We start from the raw sequence: 25,596 nt of genomic DNA, 5'->3' as shown, positions 1-25,596 counted from the left end.
ATAAATTGTATCACAAGTCACACCGGATACATGGTATCACACGTCACTCCAGATACATGGTATCACACGTCACACCAGATACATGGTATCACACGTCACACCAGATACATGGTATCACGTCACACCAGATACATGGTATCACACGTCACACCAGATACATGGTATCACACGTCACTCCGAATAAATTGTATCACACGTCACACCGGATACATGGTATCACACGTCACACCGGATACATGGTATCACACGTCACACCAGATACATGGTATCACACGTCACTCCGAATAAATTGTATCACAAGTCACACCGGATACATGGTATCACACGTCACTCCGGATAAATTGTATCACACGTCACACCGGATACACTGTATCACACGTCACACCGGATACACTCGGATACATCGTATCACACGTCACACCGGACACATGGTATCACACGTCACACCAGATACATGGTATCCCGGGTTTGGTCGGTCACCCCACATTTCGGGTCGCCCCTTTTGGGTTTTCTTCCCCGGTCCTTGGTCCCCGCATTTTGTGTCATTTTGGGCATTTCTTATGTTCACTCTGATCATCACAGGGAGTAGAACGGTCAGAGCGGCGGCACTAAATGCTGCTCCACAAGATCAGCTCTGGGGATTGGACAGATATGGAGATGATGAGAAGCCGCCTGGAAGCAGAACGTCAGGAGTTAAGAAGAGAGGGGCCTGACAGCGGGGCCTGACAGAGGGGACTGACAGCGGGGACTGACAGCGGGGCCTGACAGCGGGGACTGACAGCGGGGCCTGACAGAGGGGACTGACAGCGGGGCCTGACAGAGGGGCCTGACAGAGGGGACTGACAGAGGGGCCTGACAGAGGGGACTGACAGCGGGGCCTGACAGAGGGGCCTGACAGAGGGGCCTGACAGAGGGGACTGACAGAGGGGTCTGGCAGAGCGGCCTGACAGCGGGGACTGACAGAGGGGACTGACAGCGGGGCCTGACAGAGGGGCCTGACAGAGGGGACTGACAGAGGGGCCTGACAGAGGGGACTGACAGCGGGGACTGACAGAGGGGACTGACAGCGAGGCCTGACAGCGGGGACTGACAGAGGGGACTGACAGAGGGGCCTGACAGAGGGGCCTGACAGCGCGCCTGACAGAGGGGTCTGACAGCGGGGCCTGACAGCGGGGCCTGACAGAGGGGACTGACAGTGGGGACTGACAGCAGGGCCTGACAGACGGGACTGACAGCGGGGCCTGACAGCGGGGTCCAACAGCGGGGTCCGACAGCGGGGTCCGACGGAGGGGTCCGACAGAGGGGCCCGACAGCGAGGCCCGACAGAGCGGCCCGACAGAGCGGCCTGACAGCGGGGCCTGACATCGGGGCCTGGCAGAGGGGCCTGACAGCGGGGCCTGACAGCGGGGCCTGACAGAGGGGGCCTGACAGCGGGGCCTGAAAGCGGGGCCTGACAGACGGGCCTGACAGAGGGGCCTGACAGAGGGGGCCTGACAGCGGGGCCTGACAGAGTGGCCTGACTGAGGGGTCTGACAGAGGGGCCTGACTGAGGGGTCTGACAGAGGGGCCTGACAGCGCGCCTGACAGAGGGGCCTGACAGCGCGCCTGACAGAGGGGCCTGACAACGCGCCTGAAAGAGGGGCCTGACAGCGTGCCTGACAGGGGGGTCTGACAGGGGGGCATGACAGGGGGGCCTGACAGGTGGGCCTGACAGCGGGGCCTGACAGCGGGGCCTGACAGACGGGCCTGACAGAGGGGGCCTGACAGCGGGGCCTGACAGAGGGGCCTGACAGAGGGGTCTGACAGAGAGGCCTGACAGCGCGCCTGACAGAGGGGCCTGACAGCGCGCCTGACAGAGGGGCCTGACAGGGGGGCCTGACAGGTGGGCCTGACAGCGGGGCTTGACAGACGGGCCTGACAGAGGGGGCCTGACAGCGGGGCCTGACAGATGGGCCTGACAAAGGGGCCTGACAGTGCGCCTGACAGAGGGGTCTGACAGAGGGGCCTGACAGCGGGGCCTGACAGAGGGGCCTGACAGCGGGGCCTGACAGAGGGGCCTGACAGCGGGGCCTGACAGAAGGGCCTGACAGGGGGGTCTGACAGGGGGGATTGACAGAGGGGACTGACAGTGGGGCCTGAGAGCGGGGACTGACAGAGGGGCCTGACAGCAGGGCCTGACAGAGGGGTCCGACAGCGGGGTCCGACAGCGGGGTCCGACAGCGGGGCCCGACAGAGCGGCTGACAGAGGGGCCTGACAGCGCGACTGACAGCGCGGCCTGACAGAGGGGGCCTGACAGAGGGGGCCTGACAGCGGGGCCTGACAGAGGGGGCCTGACAGCGGGGCCTGACAGGGGGGTCTGACAGGGGGGCATGACAGGGGGGCCTGACAGGTGGGTCTGACAGCGGGGCCTGACAGACGGGCCTGACAGCGGGGCCTGACAGCGGGGCCTGACAGCGGGGCCTGACAGTGCGCCTGACAGAGGGGCCTGACAGCGCGCCTGACAGAGGGGCCTGGCAGCGTGCCTGACAGCGCGCCTGACAGAGGGGCCTGGCAGCGGGGCCTGACAGCGGGGCCTGACAGAGGGGCCTGACAGGGGGGTCTGAAAGAGGGGACTGACAGAGGCGTCTGACAGAGGGGCCTGACAGAGGGGCCTGACAGAAGGGCCTGACAGCGGGGCCAGACAGAGGGGCCTGACAGCGGGGCCTGACAGAGGGGCTTGACAGGGGGGCCTGACAGCGGGGCCTGACAGTGGGGACTGACAGCGGGGCCTGAAAGAGGGGCCTGACAGTGGGGACTGACAGCGGGGCCTGACAGCGGGGCCTGACAGTGGGGCCTGACAGCGGGGCCTGAAAGAGGGGCCTGACAGTGGGGACTGACAGCGGGGCCTGACAGAGGGGACTGACAGAGGGGTCTGACAGAGGGGCCTGACAGCGGGGCCTGACAGAGGGGCCTGACAGAGGGGCCTGACAGTGGGGACTGACAGCGGGGCCTGACAGAGGGGCCTGACAGTGGGGCCTGACAGCGGGGCCTGACAGAGGGGCCTGACAGTGGGGCCTGACAGCGGGGCCTGACAGAGGGGCCTGACAGCAGGGTCTGACAGGGGGGTCTGACAGAGGGGACTGACAGAGGGGTCTGACAGAGGGGCCTGACAGCGGGGTCCACACGGCACCACTGAACTTTGCTGTTAATTGCCTGGATTGCATTGTGGGGTCTCCGCTCGCCTCAGCGCCCCCATTATCCCCTTGTTCGGTGCCATTCATCTGCACAGTCCCAGCAGCAACACTACAAAGTCCCGGCACTGTGCATCTTGACTACAACACCCATCATCTCACCTACAGGTGGCGACTAACACGCACCACCCCCATCAATACCTCCGTGCACAGAACCCCCACAACACTGACAACCTACCTGTCCTCGGCTGAGGCGACTACTCGGTGCAGAGTCAGAGCATCGGTGCCGCGGCCATTCACTCCCCGGGGAGGGCGGACAAAGCCTCCTCATCCCCTAACATTCTGGGCCTTGTTTTCCTCTGCTCAGCGGCCCAGAGACCCCTACAGCCCCCAATGCTAATCCAGGTCCCCAGCGTGGAGCAGCCCCCTCCTCAGTCGCCCCTAAACCCCCTCCTTTTGTGAGCACTGGAGCTGGGAACCAATTTGTTTCCCCCCTTCCTCCGTGCAGCTGCCGAGCGAGAGATTCTGACATTTCTCCACTCTTATCAGTTTAATTACTGTTTCCATAGCAGCAAAGTGCGGGCGCCTGGCACAGGCCAAGAGCGGGCAAGCAGGACTGGGCTCAAGACTGGCACTGATGAGATACGGCACCCACAAAGAGCAAAGACCCCCGATACTGAAGGCCGCCAAGACTCAGGAGAGAAGAGCGAGACTGAGCCTGAACCCAAGACTGAGCGCGAGACTGAACCCAAGCCTGAACCCGAGCCTGAGCCCGAGCCTGAACCCGAGACTGAGCCTGAACCCGAGACTGAGCCTGAACCCGAGACTGAGCCTGAACCCAAGACTGAGCGCGAGACTGAACCCAAGCCTGAACCCGAGCCTGAGCCCGAGCCTGAACCCGAGACTGAGCCTGAACCCGAGACTGAGCCTGAACCCAAGACTGAGCGCGAGACTGAACCCAAGCCTGAACCCGAGCCTGAGCCCGAGCCTGAACCCGAGACTGAGCCTGAACCCAAGACTGAGCCTGAACCCAAGACTGAGCGCGAGACTGAACCCAAGCCTGAACCCGAGACTGAGCCCGAGCCTGAACCCGAGACTGAGCCTGAACCCGAGACTGAGCCCGAGCCTGAACCCAAGCCTGAATCCGAGCCTGAGCCTGAGCCTGAACCCGAGACTGAGCCCGAGACTGAGCCTGAACCCAAGACTGAGCGCGAGACTGAGCCCGAGACTGAGCCTGAACCCGAGACTAAGCCTGAACCCGAGACTAAGCCTGAACCCGAGACTGAGCCCGAGACTGAACCCAAGCCTGAACCCGAGACTGAGCCCGAGCCTGAACCCGAGACTGAGCCCGAGACTGAGCCCGAGACTGAGCCTGAACCCAAGACTGAGCGCGAGACTGAGCCCGAGACTGAGCCTGAACCCGAGACTAAGCCTGAACCCGAGACTAAGCCTGAACCCGAGACTGAGCCCGAGACTGAACCCAAGCCTGAACCCGAGACTGAGCCCGAGCCTGAACCCGAGACTGAGCCTGAACCCAAGACTGAGCCCAAGCCTGAACCCGAGACTGAGCCTGAGACTAAGCCTGAACGCGAGACTGAGCCCGAGACTGAGCCCAAGCCTGAACCCGAGACTGAGCCGGTGACTGAGCCCGAGACTGAGCCTGAACCCGAGACTGAGCCCGAGACTGAGCCTGAACCCAAGACTGGGCGCGAGACTGAGCCCGAGACTGAGCCTGAACCCGAGACTGAGCCTGAGCCCGAGACTGAGCCCGAGACTGAACCCGAGACTAAGCCTGAACCCGAGACTAAGCCTGAACCCGAGACTGAGCCCGAGACTGAACCCAAGCCCGAACCCGAGACTGAGCCTGAGCCCGAGACTGAGCCCGAGACTGAACCCGAGACTGAGCCCGAGACTGAGCCCAAGCCTGAACCCGAGACTGAGCCTGAGCCCAAGACTGAGACTGAGCCTGAACCCGAGACTAAGCCTGAACCCAAGACTGAGCCAGAACCCGAGACTGGGCCTGAACCCGAGACTGAGCCTGAACCCGAGCCCGAGACTAAGCCTGAACGCGAGACTGAGCCTGAACCAAAGACTGAGCCTGAGACTGAGCCCGAGACTGAGCCCGAGACTGAACCCGAGCCTGAGCCCATGACTGAGCCCGAGACTAAGCCTGAACCCGAGACTAAGCCTGATCCCGAGACTGAGCCCGAGACTAAGTCTGAACCTGAGACTGAGCCTGAACCCGAGACTGAGCCTCAACCTGAGACTGAGCCCGAGACTAAGCCCGAACCCGAGACAAAGCCTGAACCCGAGACAAAGCCTGAACCCGAGACTGAGCCTGAACCCGAGACTGAGCCTGAACCTGAGACCCCTACAGCCCCCAATGCTAATCCAGGTCCCCAGCGTGGAGCAGCCCCCTCCTCAGTCGCCCCTAAACCCCCTCCTTTTTTGAGCACTGCAGCTGGGAACCAATTTGTTTCCCCCCTTCCTCCGTGCAGCTGCCTAGCGAGAGATTCTGACATTTCTCCACTCTTATCAGTTTAATTACTGTTTCCATAGCAGCAAAGTGCGGGCGCCTGGCACAGGCCAAGAGCGGGCAAGCAGGACTGGGCTCAAGACTGGCACTGATGAGATACGGCACCCACAAAGAGCAAAGACCCCCGATACTGAAGGCCGCCAAGACTCAGGAGAGAAGAGCGAGACTGAGCCTGAACCCAAGACTGAGCGCGAGACTGAACCCAAGCCTGAACCCGAGCCTGAGCCCAAGCCTGAACCCGAGACTGAGCCTGAACCCGAGACTGAGCCTGAACCCAAGACTGAGCGCGAGACTGAACCCAAGCCTGAACCCGAGCCTGAGCCCGAGCCTGAACCCGAGACTGAGCCTGAACCCAAGACTGAGCCTGAACCCAAGACTGAGCGCGAGACTGAACCCAAGCCTGAACCCGAGCCTGAGCCCGAGCCTGAACCCGAGACTGAGCCTGAACCCGAGACTGAGCCCGAGCCTGAACCCAAGCCTGAATCCGAGCCTGAGCCTGAGCCTGAACCCGAGACTGAGCCCGAGACTGAGCCTGAACCCAAGACTGAGCGCGAGACTGAGCCCGAGACTGAGCCTGAACCCGAGACTAAGCCTGAACCCGAGACTAAGCCTGAACCCGAGACTGAGCCCGAGACTGAACCCAAGCCTGAACCCGAGACTGAGCCCGAGCCTGAACCCGAGACTGAGCCCGAGACTGAGCCCGAGACTGAGCCTGAACCCAAGACTGAGCGCGAGACTGAGCCCGAGACTGAGCCTGAACCCGAGACTAAGCCTGAACCCGAGACTAAGCCTGAACCCGAGACTGAGCCCGAGACTGAACCCAAGCCTGAACCCGAGACTGAGCCCGAGCCTGAACCCGAGACTGAGCCTGAACCCAAGACTGAGCCCAAGCCTGAACCCGAGACTGAGCCTGAGACTAAGCCTGAACGCGAGACTGAGCCCGAGACTGAGCCCAAGCCTGAACCCGAGACTGAGCCGGTGACTGAGCCCGAGACTGAGCCTGAACCCGAGACTGAGCCCGAGACTGAGCCTGAACCCAAGACTGGGCGCGAGACTGAGCCCGAGACTGAGCCTGAACCCGAGACTGAGCCTGAGCCCGAGACTGAGCCCGAGACTGAACCCGAGACTGAGCCCGAGACTAAGCCCAAGCCCGAGACTGAGCCTGAGCCCAAGACTGAGCCCGAGACTGAACCCGAGACTAAGCCTGAACCCGAGACTAAGCCTGAACCCGAGACTGAGCCCGAGACTGAACCCAAGCCCGAACCCGAGACTGAGCCTGAGCCCGAGACTGAGCCCGAGACTGAACCCGAGACTGAGCCCGAGACTGAGCCCAAGCCTGAACCCGAGACTGAGCCTGAGCCCAAGACTGAGCCCGAGACTGAACCCGAGACTAAGCCTGAACCCGAGACTAAGCCTGAACCCGAGACTGAGCCCGAGACTGAACCCAAGCCTGAACCCGAGACTGAGCCCGAGCCTGAACCCGAGACTGAGCCCGAGACTGAGCCCGAGACTGAGCCTGAACCCAAGACTGAGCGCGAGACTGAGCCCGAGACTGAGCCTGAACCCGAGACTAAGCCTGAACCCGAGACTAAGCCTGAACCCGAGACTGAGCCCGAGACTGAACCCAAGCCTGAACCCGAGACTGAGCCCGAGCCTGAACCCGAGACTGAGCCTGAACCCAAGACTGAGCCCAAGCCTGAACCCGAGACTGAGCCTGAGACTAAGCCTGAACGCGAGATTGAGCCCGAGACTGAGCCCAAGCCTGAACCCGAGACTGAGCCGGTGACTGAGCCCGAGACTGAGCCTGAACCCAAGACTGAGCGCGAGACTGAGCCCGAGACTGAGCCTGAACCCGAGACTAAGCCTGAACCCGAGACTGAGCCCGAGCCTGAACCCAAGCCTGAACCCGAGACTAAGCCTGAACCCGAGACTAAGCCTGAACCCGAGACTGAGCCCGAGACTGAACCCAAGACTGAGCGCGAGACTGAGCCTGAACCCGAGACTAAGCCTGAACTCGAGACTGAGCCCGAGCCTGAACCCAAGCCTGAACCCGAGACTAAGCCTGAACCCGAGACTAAGCCTGAACCCGAGACTGAGCCCAAGCCTGAACCCGAGACTGAGCCTGAGCCTGAACCCGAGACTAAGCCTGAACCCGAGACTGAGCCCAAGCCTGAACCCGAGACTAAGCCTGAACCCGAGACTGAGCCTGAACCCGAGACTGAGCCCAAGCCTGAACCCAAGCCTGAACCCGAGACTAAGCCTGAACCCGAGACTAAGCCTGAACCCGAGACTGAGCCCGAGACTGAACCCAAGACTGAGCCCGAGACTAAGCCTGAACCCGAGACTGAGCCTGAGCCCGAGACTGAGCCCGAGACTGAACCCGAGACTGAGCCCGAGACTAAGCCCAAGCCCGAACCCGAGACTGAGCCTGAACCCGAGACTGAGCCCGAGACTGAGCCCAAGCTTGAACCCGAGAATGAGCCCGAGACTAAGCCTGAACCCGAGACTGAGCCTGAGACTGAGCCCGAGACTAAGACTGAGCCTGAACCCGAGACTGAGCCCGAGACTAAGCCCAAGCCTGAACCCGAGACTGAGCCCGTGACTAAGCCCAAGCCCGAACCCGAGACTGAGCCTGAACCCGAGACGGAGCCTGAACCCGAGACTGAGCCCGAGACCGAGCCCGAAACTAAGCCCAAGCCCTGACCCGAGACAAAGCCTGAACCCGAGACTGAGCCTGAACCCGAGACTGAGCCTGAACCCGAGACTGAGCCCGAGACTAAGCCCAAGCCTGAATCAGAGACAAAGCCTGAACCCGAGACTGAGCCAAAGACTAAGCCTAAACCCGAGACTAAGCCTGAACATGAGCCTGAGCCTGAACCAGAAACTGAGCCCGAGACTAAGCCCGAACCCGAGACTAAGCCTGAACCAGAGACTAAGCCTGAACCCGAGACTGAGCCTGAACCCGAGACTAAGCCTGAACATGAGCTTGAGCCTGAACCCGAGACTAAGCCTGAACCCAAGACTGAGCCAGAACCCGAGACTGGGCCTGAACCCGAGACTGAGCCTGAAACCGAGCCCGAGACTAAGCCTGAACGTGAGACTGAGCCTGAACCGAAGACTGAGCCTGAGACTGAGCCCGAGCCCGAGACTGAACCCGAGCCTGAGCCCATGACTGAGCCCGAGACTAAGCCTGAACCCGAGACTAAGCCTGATCCCGAGACTAAGTCTGAACCTGAGACTGAGCCTGAACCCGAGACTGAGCCTCAACCTGAGACTGAGCCCGAGACTAAGCCCGAACCCGAGACAAAGCCTGAACCCGAGACAAAGCCTGAACCCGAGACTGAGCCTGAACCCGAGACTGAGCCTGAACCTGAGCCTGAGACCCCTACAGCCCCCAATGCTAATCCAGGTCCCCAGCGTGGAGCAGCCCCCTCCTCAGTCGCCCCTAAACCCCCTCCTTTTTTGAGCACTGGAGCTGGGAACCAATTTGTTTCCCCCCTTCCTCCGTGCAGCTGCCGAGCGAGAGATTCTGAGATTTCTCCACTCTTATCAGTTTAATTACTGTTTCCATAGCAGCAAAGTGCGGGCGCCTGGCACAGGCCAAGAGCGGGCAAGCAGGACTGGGCTCAAGACTGGCACTGATGAGATACGGCACCCACAAAGAGCAAAGACCCCCGATACTGAAGGCCGCCAAGACTCAGGAGAGAAGAGCGAGACTGAGCCTGAACCCAAGACTGAGCGCGAGACTGAACCCAAGCCTGAACCCGAGCCTGAGCCCGAGCCTGAACCCGAGACTGAGCCCGAGACTGAGCCTGAACCCAAGACTGAGCGCGAGACTGAGCCCGAGACTGAGCCTGAACCCGAGACTAAGCCTGAACCCGAGACTAAGCCTGAACCCGAGACTAAGCCTGAACCCGAGCCTGAGCCCGAGCCTGAACCCGAGACTGAGCCTGAACCCGAGACTGAGCCCGAGACTGAACCCAAGCCTGAACCCGAGCCTGAGCCCGAGCCTGAACCCGAGACTGAGCCCGAGACTGAGCCTGAACCCAAGACTGAGCGCGAGACTGAGCCCTAGACTGAGCCTGAACCCGAGACTAAGCCTGAACCCGAGACTAAGCCTGAACCCGAGCCTGAGCCCGAGCCTGAACCCGAGACTGAGCCTGAACCCGAGACTGAGCCCGAGACTGAACCCAAGCCTGAACCCGAGCCTGAGCCCGAGCCTGAACCCGAGCCTGAGCCCGAGACTGAGCCTGAACCCAAGACTGAGCGCGAGACTGAGCCCTAGACTGAGCCTGAACCCGAGACTAAGCCTGAACCCGAGACTAAGCCTGAACCCGAGACTGAGCCCAAGACTGAACCCAAGCCTGAACCCGAGACTGAGCCCGAGCCTGAACCCGAGACTGAGCCCGAGACTGAGCCCGAGACTGAGCCTGAACCCAAGACTGAGCGCGAGACTGAGCCCGAGACTGAGCCTGAACCCGAGACTAAGCCTGAACCCGAGACTAAGCCTGAACCCGAGACTGAGCCCGAGACTGAACCCAAGCCTGAACCTGAGACTGAGCCCGAGCGTGAACCCGAGACTGAGCCTGAACCCAAGACTGAGCCCAAGCCTGAACCCGAGACTGAGCCTGAGACTAAGCCTGAACGCGAGACTGAGCCCGAGACTGAGCCCAAGCCTGAACCCGAGACTGAGCCGGTGACTGAGCCCGAACCCAAGACTGAGCGCGAGACTGAGCCCGAGACTGAGCCTGAACCCGAGACTAAGCCTGAACCCGAGACTGAGCCCGAGCCTGAACCCAAGCCTGAACCCGAGACTAAGCCTGAACCCGAGACTAAGCCTGAACCCGAGACTGAGCCCGAGACTGAACCCAAGACTGAGCGCGAGACTGAGACTGAGCCTGAACCCGAGACTAAGCCTGAACCCGAGACTGAGCCCGAGCCTGAACCCAAGCCTGAACCCGAGACTAAGCCTGAACCCGAGACTAAGCCTGAACCCGAGACTGAGCCCGAGACTGAGCCCAAGCCTGAACCCGAGACTGAGCCTGAGCCTGAACCCGAGACTAAGCCTGAACCCGAGACTGAGCCCAAGCCTGAACCCGAGACTAAGCCTGAACCCGAGACTAAGCCTGAACCCGAGACTGAGCCTGAACCCGAGCCTGAGCCCGAGCCTGAACCCGAGACTGAGCCTGAACCCGAGACTGAGCCCGAGACTGAACCCAAGCCTGAACCCGAGCCTGAGCCCGAGCCTGAACCCGAGACTGAGCCCGAGACTGAGCCTGAACCCAAGACTGAGCGCGAGACTGAGCCCGAGACTAAGCCTGAACCCGAGACTAAGCCTGAACCCGAGACTAAGCCTGAACCCAAGACTGAGCCCGAGACTGAACCCAAGCCTGAACCCGAGACTGAGCCCGAGACTGAGCCCGAGACTGAGCCTGAACCCAAGACTGAGCGCGAGACTGAGCCCGAGACTGAGCCTGAACCCGAGACTAAGCCTGAACCCGAGACTAAGCCTGAACCCAAGACTGAGCCCGAGACTGAACCCAAGCCTGAACCCGAGCCTGAGCCTGAACCCGAGCCTAAGCCCGAGACTGAGCCCGAGACTGAGCCCGAGACTGAGCCTGAACCCAAGACTGAGCGCGAGACTGAGCCCGAGACTAAGCCTGAACCCGAGACTAAGCCTGAACCCGAGACTAAGCCTGAACCCAAGACTGAGCCCGAGACTGAACCCAAGCCTGAACCCGAGCCTGAGCCCGAGCCTGAACCCGAGACTGAGCCCGAGACTGAGCCTGAACCCAAGACTGAGCGCGAGACTGAGCCCGAGACTGAGCCTGAACCCGAGACTAAGCCTGAACCCGAGACTAAGCCTGAACCCGAGACTGAGCCCGAGACTGAACCCAAGCCTGAACCCGAGACTGAGCCCGAGCCTGAACCCGAGACTGAGCCCGAGACTGAGCCCGAGACTGAGCCTGAACCCAAGACTGAGCGCGAGACTGAGCCCGAGACTGAGCCTGAACCCGAGACTAAGCCTGAACCCGAGACTAAGCCTGAACCCGAGACTGAGCCCGAGACTGAACCCAAGCCTGAACCCGAGACTGAGCCCGAGCCTGAACCCGAGACTGAGCCTGAACCCAAGACTGAGCTCAAGCCTGAACCCGAGACTGAGCCTGAGACTATGCCTGAACGCGAGACTGAGCCCGAGACTGAGCCCAAGCCTGAACCCGAGACTGAGCCGGTGACTGAGCCCGAGACTGAGCCTGAACCCAAGACTGAGCGCGAGACTGAGTCCGAGACTGAGCCTGAACCCGAGACTAAGCCTGAACCCGAGACTGAGCCCGAGCCTGAACCCAAGCCTGAACCCGAGACTAAGCCTGAGCCCGAGACTGAACCCAAGACTGAGCGCGAGACTGAGCCTGAGACTGAGCCTGAACCCGAGACTAAGCCTGAACCCGAGACTGAGCCCGAGCCTGAACCCAAGCCTGAACCCGAGACTAAGCCTGAACCCGAGACTAAGCCTGAACCCGAGACTGAGCCCGAGACTGAGCCCAAGCCTGAACCCGAGACTGAGCCTGAGCCTGAACCCGAGACTAAGCCTGAACCCGAGACTGAGCCCAAGCCTGAACCCGAGACTAAGCCTGAACCCGAGACTAAGCCTGAACCCGAGACTGAGCCTGAACCCGAGACTGAGCCCAAGCCTGAACCCGAGACTGAGCCAGAGCCTGAACCCGAGACTGAGCCTGAACCCAAGACTGAGCCCAAGCCTGAACCCGAGACTGAGCCTGAGACTAAGCCTGAACGCGAGACTGAGCCCGAGACTGAGCCCAAGCCTGAACCCGAGACTGAGCCGGTGACTGAGCCCGAGACTGAGCCAGAGACTAAGCTTGAACCTGAGACTAAGCCTGAACCCGAGACTGAGCCCAAGCCTGAACCCGAGACTGAGCCCGAGACTAAGCCTGAACCCGAGACTAAGCCTGAACCCGAGACTGAGCCTGAACCCGAGACTAAGCCTGAACCCGAGACTGAGCCCGAGACTGAGCCCAAGCCTGAACCCGAGACTGAGCCCGAGCCTGAACCCGAGACTGAGCCTGAACCCGAGACTGAGCCTGAGACTAAGCCTGAACCCGAGACTGAGCCCAAGCCTGAACCCGAGACTGAGCGCGAGACTGAGCCTGAGACTGAACCCGAGACTGAGCCTGAACCCGAGACTGAGCCTAAGCCTGAACCCGAGACTGAGCCTGAGACTAAGCCTGAACCCGAGACTGAGCCCGAGACTGAGCCCAAGCCTGAACCCGAGACTGAGCCGGTGACTGAGCCCGAGACTAAGCCTGAACCCGAGACTAAGCCCAAGCCCGAGACTGAGCCCGAGACTGAGCCTGAACCCGAGACTGAGCCCGAGACTAAGCCCAAGCCCGAAACCGAGACTGAGCCCGAGACTGAGCCTGAACCCGAGACTGAGCCCAAGCCTGAACCCGAGACTGAGCCCGAGACTAAGCCTGAACCCGAGACTGAGCCCGAGACTAAGCCTGAACCCGAGACTGAGCCTGAGCCCGAGACTGAGCCCGAGACTGAACCCGAGACTGAGCCCGAGACTAAGCCCAAGCCCGAACCCGAGACTGAGCCTGAACCCGAGACTGAGCCCGAGACTGAGCCCAAGCCTGAACCCGAGAATGAGCCCGAGACTAAGCCTGAACCCGAGACTGAGCCTGAGACTGAGCCCAAGACTAAGACTGAGCCTGAACCCGAGACTGAGCCCGAGACTAAGCCCAAGCCTGAACCCGAGACTGAGCCCGTGACTAAGCCCAAGCCCGAACCCGAGACTGAGCCTGAACCCGAGACGGAGCCTGAACCCGAGACTGAGCCCGAGACCGAGCCCGAAACTAAGCCCAAGCCCTGACCCGAGACAAAGCCTGAACCCGAGACTGAGCCTGAACCCGAGACTGAGCCCGAGACTAAGCCCAAGCCTGAATCAGAGACAAAGCCTGAACCCGAGACTGAGCCAAAGACTAAGCCTAAACCCGAGACTAAGCCTGAACATGAGCCTGAGCCTGAACCAGAAACTGAGCCCGAGACTAAGCCCGAACCCGAGACTAAGCCTGAACCAGAGACTAAGCCTGAACCCGAGACTGAGCCTGAACCCGAGACTAAGCCTGAACATGAGCTTGAGCCTGAGCCTGAACCCGAGACTAAGCCTGAACCCAAGACTGAGCCAGAACCCGAGACTGGGCCTGAACCCGAGACTGAGCCTGAACCCGAGCCCGAGACTAAGCCTGAACGCGAGACTGAGCCTGAACCGAAGACTGAGCCTGAGACTGAGCCCGAGACTGAGTCCGAGACTGAACCCGAGCCCATGACTGAGCCCGAGACTAAGCCTGAACCCGAGACTAAGCCTGATCCCGAGACTGAGCCCGAGACTAAGTCTGAACCTGAGACTGAGCCTGAACCCGAGACTGAGCCTGAACCTGAGACTGAGCCCGAGACTAAGCCCGAACCCGAGACAAAGCCTGAACCCGAGACAAAGCCTGAACCCGAGACTGAGCCTGAACCCGAGACTGAGCCTGAACCTGAGCCTGAGACCCCTACAGCCCCCAATGCTAATCCAGGTCCCCAGCGTGGAGCAGCCCCCTCCTCAGTCGCCCCTAAACCCCCTCCTTTTTTGAGCACTGGAGCTGGGAACCAATTTGTTTCCCCCCTTCCTCCGTGCAGCTGACGAGCGAGAGATTCTGACATTTCTCCACTCTTGTTTAATTACTGTTTCCATAGCAGCAAAGTGCGGGCGCCTGGCACAGGCCAAGAGCGGGCAAGCAGGACTGGGCTCAAGACTGGCACTGATGAGATACGGCACCCACAAAGAGCAAAGACCCCCGATACTGAAGGCCGCCAAGACTCAGGAGAGAAGAGCGAGACTGAGCCTGAACCCAAGACTGAGCGCGAGACTGAACCCAAGCCTGAACCCGAGCCTGAGCCCGAGCCTGAACCCGAGACTGAGCCTGAACCCGAGACTGAGCCCGAGCCTGAACCCAAGCCTGAATCCGAGCCTGAGCCCGAGCCTGAACCCGAGACTGAGCCCGAGACTGAGCCTGAACCCAAGACTGAGCGCGAGACTGAGCCAGAGACTGAGCCTGAACCCGAGACTAAGCCTGAACCCGAGACTAAGCCTGAACCCGAGACTGAGCCTGAGACTGAACCCAAGCCTGAACCCGAGACTGAGCCCGAGCCTGAACCCGAGACTGAGCCCGAGACTGAGCCCGAGACTGAGCCTGAACCCAAGACTGAGCGCGAGACTGAGCCCGAGACTGAGCCTGAACCCGAGACTAAGCCTGAACCCGAGACTAAGCCTGAACCCGAGACTGAGCCCGAGACTGAACCCAAGCCTGAACCCGAGACTGAGCCCGAGCCTGAACCCGAGACTGAGCCTGAACCCAAGACTGAGCCCAAGCCTGAACCCGAGACTGAGCCTGAGACTAAGCCTGAACGCGAGACTGAGCCCGAGACTGAGCCCAAGCCTGAACCCGAGACTGAGCCGGTGACTGAGCCCGAGACTGAGCCTGAACCCAAGACTGAGCGCGAGACTGAGCCCGAGACTGAGCCTGAACCCGAGACTAAGCCTGAACCCGAGACTGAGCCCGAGCCTGAACCCAAGCCTGAACCCGAGACTAAGCCTGAACCCGAGACTAAGCCTGAACCCGAGACTGAGCCCGAGACTGAACCCAAGACTGAGCGCGAGACTGAGCCTGAACCCGAGACTAAGCCTGAACCCGAGACTGAGCCCGAGCCTGAACCCAAGCCTGAACCCGAGACTAAGCCTGAACCCGAGACTAAGCCTGAACCCGAGACTGAGCCCGAGACTGAGCCCAAGCCTGAACCCGAGACTGAGCCTGAGCCTGAACCCGAGACTAAGCCTGAACCCGAGACTGAGCCCAAGCCTGAACCCGAGACTAAGCCTGAACCCGAGACTAAGCCTGAACCCGAGACTGAGCCTGAACCCGAGACTGAGCCCAAGCCTGAACCCGAGACTGAGCCAGAGCCTGAACCCGAGACTGAGCCTGAACCCAAGACTGAGCCCAAGCCTGAACCCGAGACTGAGCCTGAGACTAAGCCTGAACGTGAGACTGAGCCCGAGACTGAGCCCAAGCCTGAACCCGAGACTGAGCCGGTGACTGAGCCCGAGACTGAGCCAGAGACTAAGCCTGAACCCGAGACTAAGCCTGAACCCGAGACTGAGCCCAAGCCTGAACCCGAGACTGAGCCCGAGACTAAGCCTGAGCCCGAGACTAAGCCTGAACCCGAGACTGAGCCCGAGACTGAGCCCAAGCCTGAACCCGAGACAGCCCGAGCCTGAACCCGAGACTGAGCCTGAACCCGAGACTGAGCCTGAGACTAAGCCTGAACCCGAGACTGAGCCCAAGCCTGAACCCGAGACTGAGCCTGAGACTGAACCCGAGACTGAGCCTGAACCCGAGACTGAGCCCAAGCCTGAACCCGAGACTGAGCCTGAGACTAAGCCTGAACCCGAGACTGAGCCCAAGACTGAGCCCAAGCCTGAACCCGAGACTGAGCCGGTGACTGAGCCCGAGACTAAGCCTGAACCCGAGACTAAGCCCAAGCCCGAGACTGAGCCCGAGACTGAGCCTGAACCCGAGACTGAGCCCGAGACTAAGCCCAAGCCCGAAACCGAGACTGAGCCCGAGACTGAGCCTGAACCCGAGACTGAGCCCAAGCCTGAACCCGAGACTGAGCCCGAGACTAAGCCTGAACCCGAGACTGAGCCCGAGACTAAGCCTGAACCCGAGACTGAGCCTGAGCCCGAGACTGAGCCCGAGACTGAACCCGAGACTGAGCCCGAGACTAAGCCCAAGCCCGAACCCGAGACTGAGCCTGAACCCGAGACTGAGCCCGAGACTGAGCCCAAGCCTGAACCCGAGACTGAGCCTGAGACTGAGCCCGAGACTAAGACTGAGCCTGAACCCGAGACTGAGCCCGAGACTAAGCCCAAGCCTGAACCCGAGACTGAGCCCGTGACTAAGCCCAAGCCCGAACCCGAGACTGAGCCTGAACCTGAGACGGAGCCTGAACCCGAGACTGAGCCCGAGACCGAGCCCGAAACTAAGCCCAAGCCCTGACCCGAGACAAAGCCTGAACCCGAGACTGAGCCTGAACCCGAGACTGAGCCTGAACCCGAGACTGAGCCCGAGACTAAGCCCAAGCCTGAATCAGAGACAAAGCCTGAACCCGAGACTGAGCCAAAGACTAAGCCTGAACATGAGCCTGAGCCTGAACCAGAAACTGAGCCCGAGACTAAGCCCGAACCCGAGACTAAGCCTGAACCAGAGACTAAGCCTGAACCCGAGACTGAGCCTGAACCGGAGACTAAGCCTGAACATGAGCTTGAGCCTGAGCCTGAACCCGAGACTAAGCCTGAACCCAAGACTGAGCCAGAACCCGAGACTGGGCCTGAACCCGAGACTGAGCCTGAACCCGAGCCCGAGACTAAGCCTGAACGCGAGACTGAGCCTGAACCAAAGACTGAGCCTGAGACTGAGCCCGAGACTGAGCCCGAGACTGAACCCGAGCCTGAGCCCATGACTGAGCCCGAGACTAAGCCTGAACCCGAGACTAAGCCTGATCCCGAGACTGAGCCCGAGACTAAGTCTGAACCTGAGACTGAGCCTGAACCCGAGACTGAGCCTCAACCTGAGACTGAGCCCGAGACTAAGCCCGAACCCGAGACAAAGCCTGAACCCGAGACAAAGCCTGAACCCGAGACTGAGCCTGAACCCGAGACTGAGCCTGAACCTGAGCCTGAGACCCCTACAGCCCCCAATGCTAATCCAGGTCCCCAGCGTGGAGCAGCCCCCTCCTCAGTCGCCCCTAAACCCCCTCCTTTTTTGAGCACTGGAGCTGGGAACCAATTTGTTTCCCCCCTTCCTCCGTGCAGCTGCCGAGCGAGAGATTCTGACATTTCTCCACTCTTATCAGTTTAATTACTGTTTCCATAGCAGCAAAGTGCGGGCGCCTGGCACAGGCCAAGAGCGGGCAAGCAGGACTGGGCTCAAGACTGGCACTGATGAGATACGGCACCCACAAAGAGCAAAGACCCCCGATACTGAAGGCCGCCAAGACTCAGGAGAGAAGAGCGAGACTGAGCCTGAACCCAAGACTGAGCGCGAGACTGAACCCAAGCCTGAACCCGAGCCTGAGCCCGAGCCTGAACCCGAGACTGAGCCTGAACCCGAGACTGAGCCCGAGACTGAACCCAAGCCTGAACCCGAGCCTGAGCCCGAGCCTGAACCCGAGACTGAGCCCGAGACTGAGCCTGAACCCAAGACTGAGCGCGAGACTGAGCCCGAGACTAAGCCTGAGCCCGAGACTGAGCCTGAGCCCGAGACTGAGCCCGAGACTGAGCCCGAGACTAAGCCCAAGCCCGAACCCGAGAATGAGCCCGAGACTAAGCCTGAACCCGAGACTGAGCCTGAGACTGAGCCCGAGACTAAGACTGAGCCTGAACCCGAGACTGAGCCCGAGACTAAGCCCAAGCCTGAACCCGAGACTGAGCCCGAGACTAAGCCCAAGCCCGAACCCGAGACTGAGCCTGAACCCGAGACTGAGCCCAAGCCTGAACCCGAGAATGAGCCCGAGAATGAGCCCGAGACTAAGCCTGAACCCGAGACTGAGCCTGAGACTGAGCCTGAGACTAAGACTGAGCCTGAACCCGAGACTGAGCCCGAGACTAAGCCCAAGCCCGAACCCGAGACTGAGCCTGAACCCGAGACGGAGCCTGAACCCGAGACTGAGCCCGAGACCGAGCCCGAAACTAAGCCCAAGCCCTGACCCGAGACAAAGCCTGAACCCGAGACTGAGCCTGAACCCGAGACTGAGCCTGAACCCGAGACTGAGCCCGAGACTAAGCCCAAGCCTGAATCAGAGACAAAGCCTGAACCCGAGACTGAGCCAAAGACTAAGCCTAAACCCGAGACTAAGCCTGAACATGAGCCTGAGCCTGAACCAGAAACTGAGCCCGAGACTAAGCCCGAACCCGAGACTAAGCCTGAACCAGAGACTAAGCCTGAACCCGAGACTGAGCCTGAACCCGAGACTAAGCCTGAACATGAGCTTGAGCCTGAGCCTGAACCCGAGACTAAGCCTGAACCCAAGACTGAGCCAGAACCCGAGACTGGGCCTGAACCCGAGACTGAGCCTGAACCCGAGCCCGAGACTAAGCCTGAACGCGAGACTGAGCCTGAACCGAAGACTGAGCCTGAGACTGAGCCCGAGACTGAACCCGAGCCTGAGCCCATGACTGAGCCCGAGACTAAGCCTGAACCCGAGACTAAGCCTGATCCCGAGACTGAGCCCGAGACTAAGTCTGAACCTGAGACTGAGCCTGAACCCGAGACTGAGCCTGAACCTGAGACTGAGCCCGAGACTAAGCCCGAACCCGAGACAAAGCCTGAACCCGAGACAAAGCCTGAACCCGAGACTGAGCCTGAACCCGAGACTGAGCCTGAACCTGAGCCCGAGACTGAGCCCAAGACTAAGCCTGAACCCGAGACTGAGCCCAAGACTAAGCCCAAGCCCGAACCCGAGACAAAGCCTGAACCCAAGACTGAGCCAGAGACTAAGCCTGTAACCCGAGACTGAGCCCGAGACTGAACCCGAGACTGAGCCCGAGACTAAGCCTGAACCCGAGACTGAGCCCGAGACTAAGCCCAAGCCCGAACCCGAGACTGAGCCTGAGACTGAGCCTGAACCCAAGACTGAGCGCGAGACTGAGCCCGAGACTAAGCCAGAACCGGAGACTAAGCCTGAACCCGAGACTGAGCCCGAGACTAAGCCTGAACCCGAGACTGAGCCCGAGGCTAAGCCCAAAACTGAGCCCGAGACTAAGCCCAAGCCCGAACCCAAGACAAAGCCTGAGACTGAGCCTGAAACCAAGACTGAGCACGAGACTGAGCCCGAGACTAAGCCAGAACCGGAGACTAAGCCTGAACCCGAGACTGAGCCCGAGGCTAAGCCTGAACCCGAGACTGAGCCCAAAACTGAGCCCGAGACTAAGCCCAAGCCCGAACCCAAGACAAAGCCTGAGACTGAGCCTGAACCCAAGACTGAGCGCGAGACTGAGCCCGAGACTAAGCCAGAACCGGAGACTAAGCCTGAACCCGAGACTGAGCCCGAGACTAAGCCTGAACCCGAGACTGAGCCCAAAACTGAGCCCGAGACTAAGCCCAAGCCCGAACCCAAGACAAAGCCTGAGACTGAGCCTGAAACCAAGACTGAGCACGAGACTGAGCCCGAGACTAAGCCAGAACCGGAGACTAAGCCTGAACCCGAGACTGAGCCCGAGACTGAGCCCGAGACTAAGCCCAAGCCCGAACCCGAGACTGAGCCTGAACCCGAGACTGAGCCTGAACCCGAGACTGAGCCGGAGACCGAGCCCGAGAATAAGCCCAAGCCAGAACCCGAGACAAAGCCTGAACCAGAGACTGAGCCTGAACCCGAGACTGAGCCTGAACCCGAGACGGAGCTTGAACCCGAGACTAAGCCCAAGCCTGAACCCGAGACAAAGCCTGAACCCGAGACTGAGCCTGAACCCGAGACTGAGCATGAGACTGAGCCAGAGACTAAGCCTGAACCCGAGACTAAGCCTGAACACGAGCCTGAGCCTGAACCCGAGACTGAGCCCGAGACTAAGCCCGAACCCGAGACTAAGCCTGAACCAGAGACTAAGTCTGAACCCGAGACTGAGCCTGAACCCGAGACTAAGCCTGAACACGAGCCTGAGACTGAACCCGAGACTGAGCCCGAGACTGAGCCTGAACCCGAGACTGAGCCTGAACCCGAGACTGAGCCTGAACCCGAGCCCGAGACTAAGCCTGAACACGAGACTGAGCCTGAACCCGAGACTGAGCCTGAGCCCGAGACTGAGCCCAAGACTGAACCCGAGCCTGAGCCCATGACTGAGCCTGAGCCCGAGACTAAGCCTGAACCCAAGACTAAGCCTGATCCCGAGACTGAGCCCGAGACTAAGCCTGAACCCGAGACTAAGCCTGAACCCGAGACTGAGCCTGAACCCGAGACTGTGCCTGAACCTGAGACTAAGCCCAAGCCCGAACCCGAGACAAAGCCTGAACCCGAGACAGAGCCTGAACCCGAGACTGAGCCTGAACCCGAGACTGAGCCTGAACCAGAGACTGAGCCCGAGACTAAGCCTGAAGCCGAGACTAAGCCTAAACCCGAGCATGAGCCCGAGACTAAGCCTGAACCCGAAACTGAGCCTGAGACTAAGCCTGAACCCGAGACTGAGCTCGAACCCGAGACTGAGCCTGAACCCGAGACTGAGCCTGAACCAGAGACTGAGCCCGAGACTAAACCTGAACCCGAGACAAAGCCTCAACCCGAGCCTGAACCCGAGACTGAGCCCGAGACTAAGCCTGAACCCAAAACTGAGCCTGACACTAAGCCTGAACCCGAGACTGAGGCCGAGACTAAGCCTGAACCCGAGACTGAGCCCAAGACTGAGCCCAAGCCCGAGACTGAACCTGAACCCGAGACTGAGCCTGAACCCGAGACTGAGCCTGAAACCGAGACTGAGCCTGAACCCGAGACTGAGCCTGAACACGAGACTGAGCCTGAACCCGAGCCTAAGCCTGAACCCGAGACTGAGCCTGAACCCGAGACTGAGCCTGAGCCCAAGACTGAGCCTGAACCCGAGCTTGAGCCCATGACTGAGCCTAAGCCCAAGACTGAGCCTGAGCAAGAGATAGAGCCTAAACCTGAGACTGAGCCCGAGACTGAGCCCAAGCCTGAACCCGAGACAAAGCCTGAACCCGAGACAAAGCCTGAACCAGAGACAAAGCCTGAACCAGAGACTGAGCCTGAACCTGAGACTGAGCCTGAACCTGAGACTGAGCCCGAGACTGAGCCTGAACCCGAGACTGAGCCTGAACCCGAGACTGAGCCTGAACCTGAGCCCGAGACTGAGCCTGAACCCGAGATTGAGCCTGAACCCGAGACTGAGCCTGAACCAGAGACTGAGTCCGAGACTAAGCCTGAACCCGAGACTGAGCCCGAGACTAAGCCTGAACCCGAAACTGAGCCTGACACTAAGCCTGAACCCGAGACTGAGGCCGAGACTAAGAATGAACCCGAGCCCAAGCCCGAGACTGAACCTGAACCTGAGACTGAGCCTGAACCCGAGACTAAGCCTGTGAACCCAAGACTTAGCCTGAACCCGAGACTGAGCCTGAACCCGAGACTGAGCCTGAACTCGAGACTAAGCCTGAACCCGAGACTAAGCCTGAACCCGAGACTGAGCCGGAACCCGAGACTGAACCTGAGCCCGAGACTGAGCCCGAGACTGAGCCCGAGCCAATGACTGAGCCTGAGCCCCGAGACTGAGCCTGAGCCCGAGACTGAGCCTGAACCCGAGACTGAGCCCATGACTGAGCCCAAGGCTGAGCCTGAACCCGAGACTAAGCCTGAACCCGAGAATGAACCCGAGAATGAACCCGAGACTGAGCCCGAGACTGAGCCCGAGACTAAGCCTGAACCCGAGACGGAGCCTGAAACTAAGCCTGGACCCGAAACTGAGCCCGAGACTAAGCCTGAACCCGAGACTAAGCCTGAACCCGAGACTGAGCCCGAGACTGAGCCCAAGCCCGAGACTGAACCTGAACCCGAGACTTTGCCTGAACCCGAGATTGAGCCTGAACCCGAGCCTGAGACTGAGCCTGAAGCCGAAACTGAGCCTGAGACAGAACCCAAGCCCGAGACTAAGCCTGAACCCAAGACTGAGCCCGAGACTAAGCCTGAACCCGAGACTGAGCCCGAGCCTGAACCCGAGACTGAGCCCGAGACTAAGCCTGTACACGAGACTGAGCTTGAACCCAAGACTGAGCCCGAGACTGAGCATGAGCCCGAGACTGAGCCTGAGCCTGAAACCGAGACTGAGCCTGTACCCGAGACTGAGCCCATTACTGAGCCTGAACCCGGGACTGAGGCTGAACCCAAGACTGAGCCCGAGATTGAGCCTGGACCCAAGACTGAGCCCATGACAGCCTGAGCCCGAGACTGAGCCTGAACCCAAGACTGAGCCTGGACCCGAGACTGAGACTGGACCCGAGACTGAACCCGAGACTGAGCCCGAGACTAAGCCTGAACCTGAGACTGAGCCCGAGACTAAGCCTGAACCCAAGACAGAGCCCGAGACTAAGCCTGAACCCGAGACTGAGCCCGAGACTGAGCCTGAACCCGAGACTGAGCCTGAACCCAAGACTGAGCCCATGACTGAGCCCGAGACTGAGCCCGAGACTGAGCCTGGACCCGAGACAGCCTGGACCCGAGACTGAGCCCATGACTGAGCCCAAAACTGGCACTGCTGAGATATGGCACCCACAAATAGCAGAGACCCCCAACACTTAGGAGAGAAGAGCAAGACAGACAGAGCCCGAGACTGAGGCCGAGACTGAGCCTGAACCCGAGACTGAACCTGAGCCTGAGACTGAGCCCGAGACTGAACCCGAGCCAATGACTGAGCCTGAGCCCCGAGACTGAGCCTGAGCCCGAGACTGAGCCTGAGACTGAACCCGAGACTGAGCCCATGACTGAGCCCGAGGCTGAGCCTGAACCCGAGACTGAGCCTGAACCCGAGACTAAGCCTGAACCCGAGACTGAACCCGAGACTGAGCCCGAGACTAAGCCTGAACCCGAGACTAAGCCTGAACCCGAGACGGAACCTGAGACTAAGCCTGGACCCGAAACTGAGCCTGAGACTAAGCCTGAACCCAAGACTAAGCCTGAACCCGAGACTGAGCCCGAGACTGAGCCCAAGCCCAAGACTGAACCTGAAACCGAGACTGAGCCTGAACCCGAGATTGAGCCTGAACCCGAGCCTGAGACTGAGCCTGAACCCGAGACTGAGCCTGAGACAGAACCCAAGCCCGAGACTAAGCCTGAATCCGAGACTGAGCCCGAGACTAAGCCTGAACCCGAGACTGAGCCCGAGACTAAGCCTGAACCCGAGACTGAGCCCGAGCCTGAACCGGAGACTGAGCCTGAAGCCGAGACTGAGCCCGAGACTAAGCCTGTACACGAGACTGAGCCTGAACCCAAGACTGAGCCCGAGACTGAGCATGAGCCCGAGACTGAGCCTGAGCCCGAGACTGAGCCTGAAACCAAGACTGAGCCTGTACCCGAGACTGAGCCCATTACTGAGCCTGAACCCGGGACTGAGTCTGAACCCAAGACTGAGCCCGAGATTGAGCCTGGACCCGAGACTGAGCCCATGACAGCCTGAGCCCGAGACTGAGCCTGAACCCAAGACTGAGCCTGGACCCGAGACTGAGACTGGACCCGAGACTGAGCCTGAACCCGAGACTGAGCCCGAGACTAAGCCTGAACCTGAGACTGAGCCCGAGACTAAGCCTGAACCCGACACAGAGCCCGAGACAGAGCCCGAGACTGAGCCCGAGACTGAGCCTGAACCCGAGACTGAGCCCGAGATTGAGCCTGAACCCGAGACTGAGCCTGAACCCGAGACTGAGCCCATGACTGAGCCCAAGACTGAGCCCGAGACTGAGCCAGGACCCGAGACAGCCTGGACCCGAGACTGAGCCCATGACTGAGCCCAAAACTGGCACTGCTGAGATATGGCACCCACAAATAGCAGAGACCCCCAATACTGACAGCCCCCCAACACTTAGGAGAGAAGAGCAAGACAGACAGAGCCCGAGACTGAGCCCGAGACTAAGCCTGAGCCCGAGACTGAGCCTGAACCCGAGACTGAGCCTGAAACCAAGACTGAGCCCGAGACTGAGCCTGAACCCGAGACTGAGCCCATGACTGAGCCCAAAACTGGCACTGCTGAGATATGGCACCCACAAAGAGCAGAAACCCCCAATACTAACAGCCCTCCAACACTTAGGAGAGAAGAGCAAGACAGACTGAGACTGAGCCTGCGACTGAGCACGAGACTGAGCCCAAGACTGAGCCTGAACCTGAGACTGAGCCCAAGACTAAGCCTGAACCCGAGACTGAGCCCGACACTGAGCCTGAACCCGAGACTGAGCGTGAACCCGAGACTGAGCCTGAACCGGAGCCCGAGACTGAGCCCATTACTGAGCCCAAAACTGGTACTGCTGAGATATGGCACCCACAAAGAGCAGAGACCCCCAATACTGACAGTACCCCAACACTTAGGAGAGAAGAGCAAGACAGACTGAAACTGAGCCCGAGACTGAGCACGAGACTGAGCCTGAACCCGAGACTGAGCCCAAGACTAAGCCTGAACCCGAGACTGAGCCTGAACCCGAGACTGAGCCCATGACTGAACCCAAAACTGGCACTACTGAGATATGGCACCCACAAAGAGCAGAGACCGCCAATACTGACAGCCCCGCAACACTTAGGAGAAAAGAGCGAGACTGAGCCCGAGACTAAGCCTGAACCCAAGACTGAGCCCGAGACTGATACTAAGCCTAAACCCAAGACTGAGCCTGAGCCCAAGCTCAAGACTGAGCCCGAGACTGAGCCCAAGACTGAGCCTGAGCCCGAGACTGAGCTCGAGACTGAGCCTGAACCCGAGACTGAGCCTGAACCCGAGACTGAGCCTGAACCCGAGACTGAGCGTGAACCTGAGACTGAGCCTGAGCCCGAGACTGAGCCTGAACCCGAGACTGAGCCTGAACCCGAGACTGAGCGTGAACCTGAGACTGAGCCTGAGCCCGAGACTGAGCCTGAACCCGAGACTGAGCCTGAACCCAAGACTGAGCCCATGACTGACCTGAGACTGAGCCTGAACCCGAGACTGAGACACTGACTGAGCCCAAAACTGGCACTGCCGAGATATGGCACCCACAAAGAGCAGAGACTTCCAATACTGACAGCCCTCCAACACT

At 60.3% G+C, this 25,596-nt stretch overlaps 2 protein-coding genes across 2 annotated transcripts in view; one reads left to right on the top strand and one right to left on the bottom strand.

The window, feature by feature from the left end:
- The window catches only part of LMO3 (LIM domain only 3), a 61,130-nt gene extending 57,425 nt beyond the window's left edge, over positions 1–3,705 (bottom strand). Inside the window, exon 1 of the mRNA XM_073650591.1 lies at positions 3,410–3,705. The gene's annotated coding sequence lies outside the window, so the exon portion shown is untranslated. The remainder of the gene's footprint in view (positions 1–3,409) is intronic.
- On the top strand, positions 3,565–25,517 carry LOC141164107 (uncharacterized). Its single transcript, XM_073649257.1, is given in 23 exon segments — positions 3,565–3,629; positions 3,741–4,809; positions 5,915–6,605; positions 6,774–8,156; positions 8,409–8,931; positions 9,261–9,447; positions 10,905–11,835; positions 11,998–12,498; positions 12,601–13,368; positions 13,795–14,294; positions 14,667–15,857; positions 16,033–17,221; positions 17,874–19,327; positions 19,464–21,904; positions 22,088–22,754; positions 22,756–23,031; positions 23,126–23,251; positions 23,253–23,975; positions 23,977–24,294; positions 24,406–24,537; positions 24,669–24,812; positions 24,944–25,032; positions 25,118–25,517. Coding segments are annotated over 23 exon segments (15,768 nt in total).
- Positions 25,518–25,596: the final 79 nt, after the last annotated feature.

This window comes from Phyllobates terribilis, unplaced genomic scaffold (assembly GCF_046119375.1).
Source record: "Phyllobates terribilis strain yellow unplaced genomic scaffold, ASM4611937v1 Scaffold_10__3_contigs__length_209671492, whole genome shotgun sequence".
Classification (NCBI taxonomy): domain Eukaryota; kingdom Metazoa; phylum Chordata; class Amphibia; order Anura; family Dendrobatidae; genus Phyllobates; species Phyllobates terribilis.
Note: the sequence above shows the minus strand (reverse complement) of the source record. Positions and strands in the feature narration are given on the sequence as shown.